At 42.3% G+C, this 19,175-nt stretch overlaps 1 protein-coding gene across 2 annotated transcripts in view; it reads left to right on the forward strand.

The window, feature by feature from the left end:
• The window catches only part of EFL1 (elongation factor like GTPase 1), a 488,390-nt gene that overhangs the window by 122,524 nt on the left and 346,691 nt on the right, over window positions 1-19,175 (forward strand). For both annotated transcript variants that reach the window (XM_069766104.1, XM_069766103.1), the window contains exon 12: window positions 18,368-18,467. In XM_069766104.1, the coding sequence (XP_069622205.1) occupies window positions 18,368-18,467 (100 nt within the window). The remainder of the gene's footprint in view (window positions 1-18,367; window positions 18,468-19,175) is intronic.

The following is a 19,175-nucleotide window of genomic DNA, read 5'->3' on the forward strand; positions in this document are numbered from 1 at the left end:
AGTGTAAGGTTCAGGTGTTCATGTAAAGCTGCATTTATCACATATTCCTTACAAGTCCCCACTTGAACATTTTCCCCACAATACATGTTAGCTTACTGGCTATAATTACCATATATACTCGAGTATAATCCGAGATTTTCAGCCCATTTTTTTAGGCTGAAAGTGCCCCTCTCGACTTATACTCGAGTCATCCCCAGCGGTCGGAGGGGGAGCTGCAGGACTCGGCGGCTGTCACTTCATGCTTACCCCCTCCTGGCGCAGTCTCTGCACATCCCTGCTTCTCAGATGGTCTCCAGCATCGGCAGCTCTTCCTGTGTTCAGCGGTCACGTGGTACCGCTCATTAAAGTAATGAATATACACGCGACTCCACTCCCTTAGGCGTGGAGCGTATATTCATTACTTTAATGAGCGGTGTCACTGACCGCTTAGCACTGGAAGGAGCTTCCGCCCCGGGACAACGGAGAAGCAGGGAAGTGCAAAAACCACGCCAGGAGGGTGAGTATGACGGGGGAGGGTGAGCCATGTGATATTCACCTGTCCCCGTTCCACCGCCGGGCTGTGTCTTCCGCGTCCTCTGGCTGTGACGTTCAGGTCAGAGGGCGCGATGACGTGGTTAGTGCGCGCCCTCTGCCTGAACAGTTACTGCAGAGAACCGGAAGATACAGCTGCGCCCGGCGGTGGAACGGGAAGAGGTGAATATCCCAAGTGCCGAGGGCCTGAGCCAGCGGCGTCACTGGCACCTGGTCCCCATAGCGTGCCGGTGTCCCCGCTTGCTCAAGACCCTGGCACTTGGTCCCCGAGAGGCGACGAGAGGTGAGTATGTCATGTATTTTTTTTTTATCACAGCAGCATAAGGGGCATATTATTCTATGGAACATATTATGGGGCCATCAACCTTTTATCGAGCATTATATGGGGCATATTATTCTATGGAGCATCTTATGGGGCCATCATTAACCTTTGTACAGCATTATATGGGGCATATTTTTGTATGGAGCATCTTATGGGGCCCATCATGAACTTTATGGAGCATTATATCGGGCTCCTGATTCAATATGGATATTCAAAAACATTTAACCTACTGATGTCTCAATTAATTTTACTTTAATTGGTATCTATTTTTATTTTTGAAATTTACCAATAGCTTCTGCATTTCCCACCCTAGGCTTATGCTCGAGTCAATAAGTTTTCCCAGTTTTTTGTGGCAAAATTAGGGGTCTCGGCTTATACTCGGGTAGGCTTATGTTCGAGTATATACGGTGCTCAAAAAGACCTAGAGCGCTTTTTCAAACATGCACTACATTTAGGGTTTGCATTTTGTCATCTACACTGTAGGGATATATTGTGCAGTCTGACCAATACGACCTTGCGATTTCACGTTTTTGCTTTTTCGGGTTTTTTTCTCCCCTTCTTCCCAGAGCCACAACTTTTTTTTTTTTTTATCTTTCAGTCAATATGGCCATGTGAGGGCTTCTTTTTTGCGGGACAAGTTGTACTTTTGAATGACATCATTAATTTTAGCATATAGTGTACTGGAAAACAATTCCAACTGTTGTGAAAATGCAGAAAAAAAGTGCAATTCCACAATAGATTTTTTTTTTTTTTTACAAAAATACAAAGAAAAAGCACAAAAGTTGAGCTTGGATTAAGTTGGTATACACGCAGCACACAAACACTTGTTCACATTGGCCACAAAGCGCCCAAAACCTGCAAGCCATCCCACCGTCTACAAGGTGCCCCTGATCGGGACGGTTACAGCAGGGTTTTTGTTGCTTATTTTGTTTCTTGTAGGTTTTCTTTTGTTTTTTTCTTTGTATTTTTGCTTTCTGTGCAAGCCGGGTTGTGGCCTCCCTCTCCTGAGCTGGAAACTACATTTTAAAATCTTCCTCAGACTGGTGTCGATAGATTGGGACCCTGTCCTTTTGTCTGCCCTTATTCACACATTGAGGTCAACTCTGACACATGGTTGTTAATATTAGACAGTGTAGGACCGTCCCGATCAGGGGCACCGTGACGATGGTGGGATGGCTTTTATGCTATTTTTGATCAAAAACAGTATTACTAAGAACCCCGTGTTATTTGAATGCACTTTTGCTTTTTACTTATTTATTTACAGCAGGATTTTTTACTCATTTTGTTTCTTGTAGGGTTTGTATTCTTTGTGGCCAATGTGAACACGTGTTTACGTGCAGCATGTATACCAACTTAATCCAAGCTCAATTTTTGTGTTTTTCCTAATTGCACCTTTGTTGGGTCACTTTGAGAAATGTGTACAAAACAAGAATGCAATGATTTGGAAATCTCATAGTCATATTATATTCACAATAGAACATAATACACTTCTCAGTAGGTGAAAGTTAAACATTTTTTCTTTTCAGTAGAAAAAAAACTAACTCATCTAGAAATTTATGGCAGCAACAAAAGTTGGAAATGGATTAACAAAAGGCTGGAAACGTAAGTGTTTCAAATAAAATAAACAGCTGGAGGGTCAATATTCAAGTCACATGACTGTGTATAAAATGTGCAAGCTAGAGAGGCAGAGTCTCAGAAGCAAAGATGGTCAGAGGGTCACAAATCTGTGAACTGTGTATTAAGACTGTGGAACAATTTCAGAAAAAAATTCCTCAATGTAATGTTGTAAAGACTTGAATGTCCCACAAGCTGCAGTATACAATATCATCAAAAGATTCAGAGAATATGGAGAAATTCATGTGCACAAGGGACAAGGCCAACGGTCAATATTGGATGCTCGTGATCTTCAAGCCTTCCTGTGGTACTGCATTAGAAATTGACACGATTTGGTCATGCAAATCATTGCATGGGCTCAGGAATACTTCCAGAAATCATTGTATGTGATCATAGTTCGCTGGACAAACCACAAATGCAAGTTAAAAATTTATCTTGCAAAGAAAAATCCATAAATCAACATCATCCAGAAATGCTGCTGTCTTCTCCAGGCTAAAGGTCGTTTGTAATGGACTGAGGAAAAAAAATTGAAAACATCCGTGGTCAGAAGAATCAAAATGTAGAATTCTCTATGGAAAGCATAGACGCCGTGTCCTGCAGATTCGAGAGGTGCGGGACCATCCAGCTTATCAGGACACGTGGCCTCGAAATAGCTTTTTTGAAATGTGCTGCTGCCATCAATATCTAAATGAGGTACTGTAATCTGTAAACTAAAATGAGAACATGTCTAATAATCTTCACCATCTTATCTGTTCTATTGTGCATAAAATAGGACTAAGAAATTTCAAAACTATTGCATTTTTTTTTACATCTTACACTGCGTCCCCACTCTTTGGGAATTGGGTTTGTAACACTAAAAATGGTTTTTTTATTGTTGTTGTGGCAACTTTATAAATCACACAACTCATATTTGGGACCTCAAAATGTACAAAAAAAGTAAAGCATTACTTTCTGTTACCGTATTTGTCTGACTATAAGACATGTTTTTTAACAAGGAAATTTTTTTATTAACCCCTTCCCGACCTTTGACGCCACGTAGGCGTCATGAAAGTCGGTGCCAATCCGACCTGTGACGCCTATGTGGCGTCATGGAAAGATCGCGTCCCTGCAGATCCGGTGAAAGGGTTAACTCCCATTTCACCCGATCTGCAGGGACGGGGGAGTGGTAGTTTAGCCCAGGGGGGGTGGCTTCAGCCCCCGTGGCTACGATCGCTCTGATTGGCTGTTGAAAGTGAAACTGCCAATCAGAGCGATTTGTAATATTTCACTTATTATAACTGGTGAAATATTACAATCCAGCCATGGCCGATGCTGCAATATCATCGGCCATGGCTGGAAACACTAATGTGCCCCCACCCCACCCCACCGATCGCCCCCCCCCCCCAGTCCTCCGATCGGTGCTATGCACTGCTTCGTCCTGTGCTCCGCTCCCCCCGTGCTCTTGTCCGCTCCCCCCGTGCTCCAATCACCCCCCCGTGCTCCGATCCAACCCCCCTGCACTCCGATCCACCCCCCGTGCATCATCCACCCCCGTGCTCCGTTCCACCCCCCCCGCGCTCCGATCCCCCCCCCATGCTCCGATCCCCCTCCCCCCATGCTCCTCCCCACCCTATCATAATTACCGATCCTGCCGGGGTCCGTCCGTCTTCTCCCTGGGCGCCGCCATCTCCCAAAATGGCGGGCTCATGCGCAGTGCGCCCGCCGAATCTGCCGACCGGCAGATTCGTTCCAAAGTGCATTTTGATCACTGAGATATCATCTATCACAGTGATCAAAGTAAAAAAAATAATAAATGACCCCCCCCCCCCCTTTGTCACCCCCATAGGTAGGGACAATAAAAAAATAAAGATTTTTTTTTTCCCACTAAGGTTAGAATAGGGTTAGGGTTAGGGGTAGGGGTAGGGTTAGGGTTTCGGTATGTGCACACGTATTCTGTTCCTCTGCGGATTTTTCCGCTGCGGATTTGATAAATCCACAGTGCTAAACCGCTGCGGATTTATCGCGGATTTACCGCGGTTTTTCTGCGCATTTCACTGCGGTTTTACAACTGCGATTTTCTATTGGAGCAGTTGTAAAACCGCTGCGGAATCCGCAGAAACAAGTGACATGCTGCAGAATGTAAACCGCTGCGTTTCCGTGCAGTTTTTCTGCAGCATGTGTACAGCGATTTTTGTTTCCCATAGGTTTACATTGAACTGTAAACTCATGGGAAACTGCTGCAGATCCGCAGCGTTTTCCGCAGTGTGTGCACATACCTTTAGAATTAGGCTATGTGCACACGGTGCGGATTTGGCTGCGGATCCGCAGCGGATTGGCCACTGCGGATTCGCAGCAGTGTTCCATCAGGTTTACAGTACCATGTAAACCTATGGAAAACCAAATCCGCTGTGCCCATGGTGCGGAAAATACCGCGCGGAAACGCTGCGTTGTATTTTCCGCAGCATGTCAATTCTTTGTGCGGATTCCGCAGCGTTTTACACCTGTTCCTCAATAGGAATCCACAGGTGAAATCCGCACAAAAAAACGCTGGAAATACGCGGTAAATCCGCAGGTAAAACGCAGTGCCTTTTACCCGCGGATTTTTCAAAAATGATGCTGAAAAATCTCACATGAATCTGCAACGTGGGCACGTAGCCTTAGGGTTAGGGTTGGAATTAGGGTTGTGGTTAGGGTTATGGCTACAGTTGGGATTAGGGTTAGGGGTGTGGGGGGGTTAGTGATGGAGGTAGAATTGAGGGGTTTCCACTGTTTAGGCACATCAGGGGTCTCCAAACGCAACATGGCGCCACCATTGATTCCAGCAAATCTTGTATTCAAAAAGTCAAATGGTGCTCCCTCACTTCCGAGCCCCGACGTGCGCCCAAACAGTAGTTTACCCCCACACATGGGGTATCCGCGTACTCAGGAGAAACTGGACAACAACTTTTGGGGTCCAATTTCTCCTGTAACCCTTGGGAAAATAAAAAATTCTGGGCTAAATAATTATTTTTGAGGAAAGAAAACGTATTTATTATTTTCACGGCTCTGCATTATAAACTTCTGTGAAGCACTTGGGGGTTCAAAGGATAAGTTCCTTTCGGGGTCTAGTTTCCAAAATGGGGTCACTTGTGGGGGGTTTCTACTGTTTAGGCACATCAGGGGCTCTGCAAACGCAACGTGACGCCCGCAGAGCATTCCATCAAAGTCTGCATTTCAAAACGTCACTACTTCACTTCCGAGCCCCGGCATGTGCCCAAACAGTGGTTTACCCCCACATATGGGGTATCAGCATACTCAGGAGAAACTGGACAACAAATATTGGGGTCAAATTTCTCCTGTTACCCTTGGGAAAATTAAAAAATTCTGGGCTAAATAATTATTTTTGAGGAAAGAAAATGTATTTATTATTTTCACGACTCTGCATTATAAACTTCTGTGAAGCACTTGGGGGTTCAAAGTGCTCACCACACATCTAGATAAGTTCCTTTCGGGGTCTAGTTTCCAAAATGCGATCACTTGTGGGGGGTTTCTACTGTTTAGCCACATCAGGGGCTCTGCAAACGCAACGTGACGCCCGCAGAGCATTCCATCAAAGTCTGCATTTCAAAACATCACTACTTCACTTCCGAGCCCCGGCATGTGCCCAAACAGTGGTTTACCCCCACATATGGGGTATCAGCGTACTCAGGAGAAACTGGACAACAACTTTTGGGGTCAAATTTCTCCTGTTACCTTTGGGAAAATAAAAAATTGCGGGCTAAAAATCTTTTTTGAGAAAATAATTTTTTTTTTTATTTTCATGGCTCTGCGTTATAAACTTCTGTGAAGCACTTGGGGGTTCAAAGTCCTCACCACACATCTATATTAGTTCATTTGGGGGTCTATTTTCCAAAATGGGGTCATTTCTGGGGGAACTCCAATGTTTAGGCACACAGGGGCTCTCCAAAAGTGACATGGTGTCCGCTAATGATTGGAGCTAATTTTCCATTTAAAAAGCCAAATGGCGTGCCATCCCTTCCAAGCCCTGCCGTGCGCCCAAACAGTGGTTTACCCCCACATATGGGGTATCAGCGTACTCAGGACAAACTGGACAACAACATTTGGGGTCCAATTTCTCCTATTACCCTTGGCAAAATAGGAAATTCCAGGCTAAAAAATAATTTTTGAGGAAAGAAAAATTATTTTTTATTTTCATGGCTCTGCGTTATAAACTTCTGTGAAGCACCTGGGGGTTTAAAGTGCTCAATATGCATCTAGATAAGTTCCTTGGGGGGGTCTAGTTTCAATAATGGGGTCACTTGTGGGGGAGCTCCAATGTTTAGGCACACAGGGGCTCTCCAAACGCGACATGGTGTCCGCTAACAATTGGAGCTAATTTTCCATTCAAAAAGTCAAATGGCGCTCCTTCCCTTCCGAGCTTTACCATGTGCCCAAACAGTGGTTTACCCCCACATGAGGTATCAGTGTACTCGGGAGAAATTGCCCAACACATTTTACGATCCATTTTATCCTATTGCCCATGTGAAAATGAAAAAATTGAGGCGAAAATAATTTTTTTGTGAAAAAAAAGTACTTTTTCATTTTTACAGATCAATTTGTGAAGCACCTGAGGGTTTAAAGTGCTCATTAGGCATCTAGATAAGTTCCTCGGGGGGTCTAGTTTCCAAAATGGGGTCACTTGTGGGGGAGCTCCAATGTTTAGGCACACAAGGGCTCTCCAAACGCGACATGGTGTCCGCTAACGATGGAGATAATTTTTGATTCAAAAAGTCAAATGGCGCTCCTTCCCTTCCGAATCTTACCATGTGCCCAAACAGTGGTTTACCCCCACATATGAGATATCAGCGTACTCAGGACAAATTGGACAACAACTTTCGTGGTTCAGTTTCTCCTTTTACCATTGGGAAAATAAAAATATTGTTGCTAAAAGATAATTTTTGTGACTAAAAAGTTAAATGTTCATTTTTTCCTTCCATGTTGCTTCTGCTGCTGTGAAGCACCTGAAGGGTTAATAAACTTCTTGAATGTGGTTTTGAGTACCTTGAGGGGTGCATTTTTTTAGAATGGTGTAACTTTTGGGTATTTTCAGCCATATAGACCCCTCAAACTGACTTCAAATGTGAGGTGGTCCCTAAAAAAAATGGTTTTGTAAATTTCGTTGTAAAAATGAGAAATCGCTGGTCAAATTTTAACCCTTATAACTTCCTAGCAAAAAAATAATTTGTTTCCATAATTGTGCTGATGTAAAGTATACATGTGGGAAATGTTATTTATTAACTATTTTGTGTCACATAACTCTCTGGTTTAACAGAATAAAAATTCAAAATGTGAAAATTGCGAAATTTTCAAAATTTTTGCCAAATTTCCGTTTTTATCACAAACGCAGAATTTATTGACCTAAATTTACCACTAACATGAAGCCCAATATGTCACAAAAAACAATCTCAGAACCGCTAGGATCCGTTGAAGCGTTCCTGAGTTATTACCTCATAAAGGGACACTGGTCAGAATTGCAAAAAACGGCAAGGTCTTTAAGGTCAAAATAGGCTGGGTTATGAAGGGGTTAAAAAGTGTGTGTCTTATAGTCTGGAGGCATCGTCCTGTGTTGGAGAACACTGACACCGCGTCCTTCCCAATCGCAGAGAGAGCTGCCTTCTCGCCTCCTGTCTGACACTGATCTATGTGATTGGTGCAGAGCAGGACAGGAAGCTTCCTGGACAGAAGGGAGACTGCCGGAGCTGAGCAGGTTACAGGGCCTTACAGGTCTTGTGACTGATCACATGACTAGAAAGTTGCTTGAGTTAAAGGACTATTATCAGCTCTCCAAATCCTATCACAATATATAGTAGGTATAATGATAAGGATATGTGCACACGTTGCGGATTTCCTTCGTATCCGCAGCGTTTTTTGCCTTGCAGATCTGCAAGTGATTTACAGTACAATGTACAGTAATGACATTCTAAAACCTAGAATCCAGTAATGACATTCTAAAACCTAGAATCCAAAGTTGGATACATAGCTCATTTATAACAAGATTAGATTTTTTTTAATCTAATCTTGTTATAAATTAGATGTGTGTGTATGTTTATGTGCATATGTAGCTGAGCTGTCTGTATATGTGCATGTAGCATTGCTGTGTGTGTATAACAGACATTGCAGAGAGACACTAACAATAGATTCATTACCTCCCTATTCTGTTTTTCTTATTTTCTGCCGTCTAAACCTTGGGTGCGTCTTATGGTAAGGTGCGTCTTATAGTCCGAAAAATGCAGTATTTGTTGAGTAACTTGACATGGGCTCTAAAACTATTTGGTATGCTTCTCAACTAAAAAGAAAATAATTTTTAGAATTCAAAACTAACTTTTTGAAAATTTTCTTTGGGCATTTATGCCAAAGCATGTCTTGCTCGACATGGTTAATTGTCTTTGGACATACCTTGTACTTTGTTGCCCGTGTATATCACAGTAGGAGAATGTCTGATACTTTGAGGCGTCTGTTCTCCCATTGGGGTGGGTAGTTTTGGATTTTTTATAGTTGCAGAGGGAATCTCTCGCCAAGCGTCCCTTTTGCAGGTACCCGTCCTTCTTGTATTAAGACCGCCCTTGTATTGCAGGTGTAATGGAGCTATTGCTAGCTAAATGGATTATTTATTGTCCTTGTTGAAGGAACCATTGGGTTTGGTTTGTGTTCATGATTCTGAGCACTTATTCTGTGCTCTCTGAATGTGTTAATGTGCCTGTGCGCAGTGTTTTGGGAAAAGTGCCAGGTAAATCTGGGACCCTCCATGAGGATTACCCGAGTACAAACCTCCAGGATGGACATTTCTTCCCGCTGAGGGCAAACTTTTCTTTCAGCATTGAATTCCTTGGGACAAGTGATAAGACATTGTTTTGCACTCGTTTCTTGTAAACACGCCGGCTTATATTACAAATGGAGAACATTAGGGGGATTGATTTGTTGTTTTCTATGGAAAGCTTCCCGTTAAGTCTCAGCTGGACAGTTATTGAACTCTTAAACCTTTTTGCTGGGTTTTATCTTGCATTGCTCTGGGAAGTCTGTGGATGTTACACTTTAGGCCTTCTTCTATTTCAGCATCTTGTTAAAGGGGACTTGTGAGCAGGTTTTTGCCCTCCAAAGCTTCACCACTACCCAATAGTTTCTTTTCAGCAATTTTCCACAGGTGGTGTCAGTTGCCCCAAGTCATGTTTAACTAATCTAAAAAGAAGTTTGATGGCCGCTCACATTATTTGCTAATTGGGTCTCACGTCAAGGAGGTGGAGACACTCAGACACTGCAAAGTCAGGTCAAGGCTTCTTGGCTTCTTCCTGCACTCACTATATGACTTGCTGATGCCCAAGAGGGCAGGGCCTATGATGATGTTCCCAGACCTTAGGGATATTAGTCAGACCTGTATTTGGAGTGGTCATATGTGAAGCATTCCTGTTAGGCGCATGTCAAACCTCGGTCTGTACGTAGGGCATGCTTACTTCTCTGAGCTGTTGGCCTTGTGCCGCATTACCTCCGACACACAATCATCAGCCAAGTATTTTAATTGGTATGGTGAGGGTGGACGGCCTGGAAGACCTCTTTACAGGCTAAAGCTTCGGTGACTGTACGGAGTCACCTGAGGTTTGCAATAGAAATTTGGCATCGCTGTGATTAAAGCAATAAATTAACTTTTACGCTTATGAATTGAAAATTCCACACGATTCCCACAGGAAAATTGCGAAGCTGTGAAACACGATTAACTGATTTGATACTTTTTGTAACTTTATATTGGGTTCACGCGGATGAAAAAGGAAAATTGAGAAAGAGTTTAAATTTTAGTATGACGTTCCACTGCAGATGGTGAGGCCTAAACATGGCATTGGTCTGCCTGGTAAGGGTCAGACATTTCCATGACCTGTAAATGAGTCCTGCTTTACAGCCAACATACTCTGGAGGCATATAGAAGGATGCGCACACAGAACTTAGGAGTTAAAAAGTTAATTTTCTTTAAGATTTTTTTCCCACGAACAGTAGTTCATTGTAATCAATAGATCTTGGAATAATAATAACTTCCACAATTGGATGCATTTAATAAATGTTCCTGTGCTGAAACAATCTTATAAATGTGACCCTGCTGTGTACTGTGTAATGGCTGTGTCTCACCGTGCAGGAACATGGTCTGATTATACCACAGCTCCTGGGCAGGGGAGGAAAAGAGTATACAGACATTACAGCAGGGAATAGCTGCAGATTCTTTTTGTGGGGTAGAACGTTTCCCTACCTGTTTTTATACAGTTTTTCACCTCAAAGAAAGAATAATTTGTGATGCCATGCTGTGGTGTCTGTACATTTTTTCTCCCAAATACTATGATGGAAGCCCGATGCTATCACATCGGGAGGGTGGTGACGTGCCGATGTGGGCAGGCTTTGCAGCCTCCATCTAGTACTACATATTGCCGTAGTCTGTCCTATGTCCTTTGTATGCTTTATACTGACCTAGCTGTGCTGTGGTGCCGCTCTTTGGTCAGTTTGCTGTTTATCAACCCTGCCCACAATTTTTTGTGTTTCATTTCCTATTTTTTAGAATTTAAATAAAATTGACTTTTTGAACTCGTAAGTTGTGTGTGCGCATCTTTCTACATGTTTCCATATTTCCCTGTGCGCTGAGCTTTTTTGGTGAATTGTCCTGTATATAGGTACATGATAGATTCACATCTAAATATATTAAGGTACACGTACCCGAGCAATCAGCTTCACTTGGGATCTATCCGACATACTCTCTCGTTCTCAAAAGTGCATCCATGTCAGGGCTCGTGTACATGATTCTTTTAATCGGACAAGTTGTATCCATAGATTTTAAGGATCATATTTGTACTTATGTTATTCTATGGGTTTGTGCGTGTCTGAGATTTCCCCAGGGCCAAGACTCGCCTCTGAGCCAGAACATAGAGCTGATCTCTAAGGGCAGCTTCCGCTTTGATGGAATCAAGTATCCCATGCATCTGCCACGCAAGGCTACAACACCCGCGGCAGACGACGTATCAGACCAGAAAATGTATTCCTTGGCCAAATGCTCTATTTATTTATGAGAATGGAACAGTACCCCAGAATACTGATGGCATTAGTGGAGGAGGAAAGCGTTCATGCCAAGGCTCGGACCCCCACACATCAGATATTGATGACTTATCCTAATAATATTATTAATAGGACTTTGCCCTGTTCTGTGCGGACCATCACTATGTGGACACTGTATAAGACATTGACCTTTCAGCTAATGTGTTAGTATATTTTCTTAGGATTTATTGACCTGATTGCACGAATACCCCGTCCCAGCAGTGTTATTGATCCGTTAATGCGCATACATCTGGAACGTCAATGTCTTCACCTGCTCATCTGAGGACGCTTCGCTGCTTTATTGCATTTTCTAGGTTACCGGGATATCATCAATGCTGCTGGTAATTGTCCTTGGATAACCTCTCTAGGAATACAAGGCAGATGAACAGGCTGCCAAGTCTATAGAACAGCTTACCTGTCCTTGTTTTTTTTTTCCGTTATCTGCAGAACATTTAATCTCACAATTAATGTGACAATTCCCAGCTCTAATTGCCCTGTGCAATCGAGGACCAGCGATCATTGATTCTGTGCTGGCCACGAGCCTCGAGCTGCTGCTTCCCCCATTCTTTACACTGCAGCCGTGCTTGTGCAGATTGGCTGCTTTGTCAGCGCTCACACCATATAAATCTGTCTGGAGACTTGATTTCAATCACAATACGGTACAAAGATCCATTTTTCCAGTATCTGCCGAGAGATTTTTATTCTGCTCATTCTCAGAATAAAGTATGTATATATATATATATATATATATGTGTGTGTATATATATATATATATATATATATATATATATATATATATATATATATATATATATATATTTTTTTTTTTTTTTTTTTGGATGTTTGCAAAAATGACATGTTATATGCAACTTTACCATTTTGCAAATCTTGGGAACGTTGAATTAAAGTCCTGCTCAGTAGCAAACGCTTTGTGATCTATTAACACATTAGATGCTGCACTAGCTATAAGCTGTGTATTGCACATCGCCGTGATGTCCGAGCCCGTGTAATCACTGACGTTCAGTAACCCTTCACCTTCTACTGTTGGACTACACGGCTCTGTGACATTACCACGGATCACACGTCACTGCCGTGAACCCACAGCTCTAGTGTAATGCATATATTACCCAGAAGAATGTGTTTTTTCTTTCCTTACCTTCTTATTTAAAGGTTAAATGTCATCTGAAAATACCTATTGTTTAAATCAATTTTTTTGTGCTACATTTATTTTTTATTTTTAAACCACTTTTGTCAGTGTGTTTTTTTTCAGATCACGAACTTTATTAAAAAGCAAAGTTGGAAATTTTCACACTGGCAACGAGGCTTTTATATACACCATTCCTGTCCTTACAGCTTACAGAAGGAGTTTACAGCAGTTTCCTTATCATCAGAGGCAGGGTTTCAATGACAGGTGTATCCTCTACATACAGCTGATAACACAGGATCCACCAATCACAATAGGGGATGTCACAGCTGATCCCGATCCCCCTCACATCGCAGTGACCTTTTCACACGCGTATTGTCTTCAGTACAAAACGTAGGGGCCGAGTCAGTTCATTGCTGCTAATGTGCGTGTGACTTTCCTAATACAGGAAGTTAGTAAAAAAAAAAAAAAATCTTGCAATTTTTGTCTCAGTACTGGGCCTTTTTTTAAACATAATAAAGATTGTGATACCGAGGAAAAAATGCTGCAACAATTTAAAATATATATATGTATAAGGAATTCAAGCTTGAGGAGGCTAATTTGCATATTCCAGGTGCCTTCTGGGAAAAGCGAAGTCTCCCTAAGCTAGAAGATCGTTGGGTACAGCCGGGACCAGCTGCTTGGAAAGCATCGCCTGTAGGATATTATTGCAAGAGAGCTTGGCTGAGTAGATTACACAAGAAGGAAAACACACAGCAAGTCAGCAGGATCTAGGAGCAACATGACAGATGTGACAACCTACATGGTGAGCTGCAGCATGTGCTACATGTTCACAGACCGACCAGAAGAAGAATCAGATTTCACCTGCCAGAAGTGTAGACTAGTGGCCCTTTTAGAAGAAAAGGTGCGGGGTCTGGAAGAAAGAATAGCAACTTTGAAACTCATCAAAGAGGATGAAGACTTTCTAGACAGAACAGAAGCATCTCTACTGGTCACAGAAGGTGAAAAAAGTGTCAGAGAACCTCCAAAAGCAGATGAGTGGAAGCATGTGACCAAAAGAAGCAAGAAGACCATGGAGAAATCACCAACCACACACCTGAAGAACCGATATCAAATCTTTGTAGAGGATGAAGATGGCACACCTAAGGATGAAGCAATACCAGCAAGCAAAAAAGAAAAGGGCACACAGCAACAAGTGACAGCAAAAAGTACAGCCAAGAAGCAACGAAGAGTGGTGGTGGTGGGAGACTCACTACTGAGAGGCACAGAAGCAGCTATCTGCAGACCGGACATAACTGCAAGAGAAGTATGCTGCCTTCCAGGTGCGATGATCAAGGATGTGACCGATAGGATACCAAAGCTCTTTAGCTCCAAGGACGTCCACCCATTTCTTCTGATACATGTTGGCACCAATGACACGGCAAGGAAAGACCTACCGACAATCTGCAAAGACTTTGAAGAGTTGGGGAAGAAAGTAAAGGAACTGGATGCACAGGTAGTTTTTTCTTCTATCCTTCCAGTAGACGGGCATGGCACCAGGAGATGGAACAGGATCCTTGATGCAAACAACTGGCTAAGACGATGGTGCAGACAACAAGGATTCGGATTCCTGGACCACGGTGTGAATTACTGGTACGATGGACTCCTCGCCAGAGATGGACTACACCTCAACAAACCTGGGAAACACACATTCGCCAGAAGACTCGCTACACTCATCAGGAGGGCGTTAAACTAGAAGAAGAGGGGACGGGAAGAAAAACATTAGACTTGAACAAAGAAGACCCAGGAAAACATACTCAGATGGGAGGTAAGAACATTTCTAAAACAATCCACAGCGAGGAGATTGGAACAAAACAAAATCCTCTAAACTGCATGCTCGCAAACGCCAGAAGCCTGACAAACAAGATGGAAGAACTAGAAGCAGAAATATCTACAGGTAACTTTGACATAGTGGGAATAACCGAGACATGGTTAGATGAAAGCTATGACTGGGCAGTTAACTTACAGGGTTACAGTCTGTTTAGAAAGGATCGTAAAAATCGGAGAGGAGGAGGGGTTTGTCTCTATGTAAAGTCTTGTCTAAAGTCCACTTTAAGGGAGGATTTTAGCAAAGGGAATGAGGATGTCGAGTCCATATGGGTCGAAATTCATGGAGGGAAAAATGGTAACAAAATTCTCATTGGGGTCTGTTACAAACCCCCAAATATAACAGAAACCATGGAAAGTCTACTTCTAAAGCAGATAGATGAAGCTGCAACCCATAATGAGGTCCTGGTTATGGGGGACTTTAACTACCCGGATATTAACTGGGAAACAGAAACCTGTGAAACCCATAAAGGCAACAGGTTTCTGCTAATAACCAAGAAAAATTATCTTTCACAATTGGTGCAGAATCCAACCAGAGGAGCAGCACTTTTAGACCTAATACTATCTAATAGACCTGACAGAATAACAAATCTGCAGGTGCTTGGGCATCTAGGAAATAGCGACCACAATATTGTACAGTTTCACCTGTCTTTCACTAGGGGGACTTGTCAGGGAGTCACAAAAACACTGAACTTTAGGAAGGCAAAGTTTGACCAGCTTAGAGATGCCCTTAATCTGGTGGACTGGGACAATATCCTCAGAAATAAGAATACAGATAATAAATGGGAAATGTTTAAGAACATCCTAAATAGGCAGTGTAAGCGGTTTATACCTTGTGGGAATAAAAGGACTAGAAATAGGAAAAACCCAATGTGGCTAAACAAAGAAGTAAGACAGGCAATTAACAGTAAAAAGAAAGCATTTGCACTACTAAAGCAGGATGGCACCATTGAAGCTCTAAAAAACTATAGGGAGAAAAATACTTTATCTAAAAAACTAATTAAAGCTGCCAAAAAGGAAACAGAGAAGCACATTGCTAAGGAGAGTAAAACTAATCCCAAACTGTTCTTCAACTATATCAATAGTAAAAGAATAAAAACTGAAAATGTAGGCCCCTTAAAAAAATAGTGAGGAAAGAATGGTTGTAGATGACGAGGAAAAAGCTAACATATTAAACACCTTCTTCTCCACGGTATTCACGGTGGAAAATGAAATGCTAGGTGAAATCCCAAGAAACAATGAAAACCCTATATTAAGGTTCACCAATCTAACCCAAGAAGAGGTGCGAAATCGGCTAAATAAGATTAAAATAGATAAATCTCCGGGTCCGGATGGCATACACCCACGAGTACTAAGGGAACTACGTAATGTAATAGATAAACCATTATTTCTTATTTTTAGGGACTCTATAGCGACAGGATCTGTTCCGCAGGACTGGCGCATAGCAAATGTGGTGCCAATATTCAAAAAGGGCTCTAAAAGTGAACCTGGAAATTATAGGCCAGTAAGTCTAACCTCTATTGTTGGTAAAATATTTGAAGGGTTTCTGAGGGATGTTATTCTGGATTATCTCAATGAGAATAACTGTTTAACTCCATATCAGCATGGGCGTTATGAGAAATCGCTCCTGTCAAACCAATCTAATCAGTTTTTATGAAGAGGTAAGCTATAGGCTGGACCACAGTGAGTCATTGGACGTGGTATATCTCGATTTTTCCAAAGCGTTTGATACCGTGCCGCACAAGAGGTTGGTACACAAAATGAGAATGCTTGGTCTGGGGGAAAATGTGTGTAAATGGGTTAGTAACTGGCTTAGTGATAGAAATCAGAGGGTGGTTATAAATGGTATAGTCTCTAACTGGGTCGCTGTGACCAGTGGGGTACCGCAGGGGTCGGTATTGGGACCTGTTCTCTTCAACATATTCATTAATGATCTGGTAGAAGGTTTACACAGTAAAATATCGATATTTGCAGATGATACAAAACTATGTAAAGCAGTTAATACAAGAGAAGATGGTATTCTGCTACAGATGGATCTGGATAAGTTGGAAACTTGGTCTGAAAGGTGGCAGATGAGGTTTAACAATGATAAATGTAAGGTTATACACATGGGAAGAAGGAATCAATATCACCATTACACACTGAATGGGAAACCACTGGGTAAATCTGACAGGGAGAAGGACTTGGGGATCCTAGTTAATGATAATCTTACCTGGAGCAGCCAGTGCCAGGCAGCAGCTGCCAAGGCAAACAGGATCATGGGGTGCATTAAAAGAGGTCTGGATACACATGATGAGAGCATTATACTGCCTCTGTACAAATCCCTAGTTAGACCGCACATGGAGTACTGTGTCCAGTTTTGGGCACCGGTGCTCATGAAGGATATAATGGAACTAGAGAGAGTACAAAGGAGGGCAACAAAATTAATAAAGGGGATGGGAGAACTACAATACCCAGATAGATTGGCGAAATTAGGATTATTTAGTCTAGAAAAAAGACGACTGAGGGGCGATCTAATAACCATGTATAAGTATATAAGGGGACAATACAAATATCTCGCTGAGGATCTGTTTATACCAAGGAAGGTGACGGGCACAAGGGGGCATTCTTTGCGTCTGGAGGAGAGAAGGTTTTTCCACCAACATAGAAGAGGATTCTTTACTGTTAGGGCAGTGAGAATCTGGAATTGCTTGCCTGAGGAGGTGGTGATGGCGAACTCAGTCGAGGGGTTCAAGAGAGGACTGGATGTCTTCCTGGAGCAGAACAATATTGTATCATACAATTATTAGGTTCTGTAGAAGGACGTAGATCTGGGGATTTATTATGATGGAATATAGGCTGAACTGGATGGACAAATGTCTTTTTTCGGCCTTACTAACTATGTTACTATGTTACTATATCATATTTTTTTTTATTTTAACACAAAAACCTGATTTTCTATGTTCACTTGTGTGGCAGATATACTGCAGAGTGTCTGCTCAGACGGGTATTGAAAACCTGCAGAATGTTGTGGTTCCAGCAGAGTGGGGGAGATGTTGATAAATCTCATCCACACAAAGCAGAATTGTCCTGTGCTGTGGATTTTCCATTTGCCACCTCCGTTTATGCTGCGGATTTCACCCTTTGCAATACATGGGTTGAAATTAGCAGGAAATTTGTATAAAAAGCAAAAAATCCATGAATTCAGATTTGTCCGTACAAGACCTGTGACATACAATAGACGTCATCTATTGTTTTCTGAAGAAAAGATGCTACATTGACATTATGTGAGGAATGTAAAAATACATAATGATAAATCTAATAATGAATTTGTTTTATATAGCGCCGCCGCCAACATATTCCGCAGCGCTTTACAATTCAATACATATTAGATCAGGGTAATTTAAAAAAGAAAATACCCTGAAATACAATTTCCCGGCTGATTCCTGAGGCCGTGCATTGCTCGGGCTGAAATGTTGCCGATAAGCTTCATATGGAGAACGCAGACAATATGAAGTTTGCACTTAGGCTCAGGTCATTGCTCCCAGTAAATAGCGGAATATTTCATATCATTGTATTGAGCCGGCGGTAAATAAATCTGGTATAAAGAAGAGTAAATTGCGGAAATTTCTGTAAGGCGAGTTTGTTTTTCGGAACGATTGCAGCTTTTATATTAAATCTTTCAGAAAATAAATACCGCTAGCACAGTCCCAAGGCGCCACAGAACTAATATGCTCGACAGTACAGGAAGTGCAGACAGGCGCGATCGATCACTCCTCAAACTTGACCTGTTTTTTTGATACATCTTGGTTTTTTTTGTCTTTTCTCAGCTTTTTTGCAGTGTTGCAGTGAGGAGAACGCACCGGTCATTGTGTTTGTTTCCAAAATGTTTGCTGTGGATGCCAATGTGCTACCCCAGAACAAGCAGAGGTAAGAAACTGCCCGGTGATGTCCTATAACTTGATAAGTGGAAGGCCAGATGGGGTTTCCTAAAAAACAAAGATGTATTAAATGTTCTGTAAATATGAAGTTACATAAGTTACTAATCTTGTGCTATTAGCCCAGGTGCTTACTCCTGCGCTACCTCTCTATCATTAGTTCTTCCACTGCGTTTTCGGTCCTGAGCTTGATTCATGTGAGCGTTTGCTGTGTTTTGCATGATTGGAACAGTGAGAGAGTCCAGATCATTGCTGATCTCACTTTCTAAGCCAGCCCCCTTCTACAATGTGTAATCTTTAAAAAAAAACAAAACCTGCTTAAAGGGGTTATAGAGAATTTGTATTATTTTTGTGCATAGGGCCAAGAACTTACGGGCAGGTAGTTGCTAACTGGGACAATTTCTGCCCTCTCAGTTGACCTTTTACCTGCTTAACTTCACTTCTCATCAACAGAGCAGCTCTTTCTCTTTCTGGTCTGCTCTGTTGACAGGGCATCACCATAGACAATATGCTGATGGACAGCCTGCTCCCCTCAGTTAGGCAGCAGGGAGCTGACCGTAAATCAGCATGACGTCGGCAGAGATGCCCAGTCAACAGAGCAGAGTGGAAGAGAAGACACTGCTCTGTCAATTTAAGATCAGCAGGAAGCCGCAGAATCATTGGCAGGAGCGGTCCATGACTGCTCTGAGTTGGCAGAGAT

The sequence above is a fragment of the Ranitomeya imitator genome, chromosome 4 (genome assembly GCF_032444005.1).
Source record: "Ranitomeya imitator isolate aRanImi1 chromosome 4, aRanImi1.pri, whole genome shotgun sequence".
NCBI classification, from domain to species: Eukaryota; Metazoa; Chordata; class Amphibia; order Anura; family Dendrobatidae; genus Ranitomeya; species Ranitomeya imitator.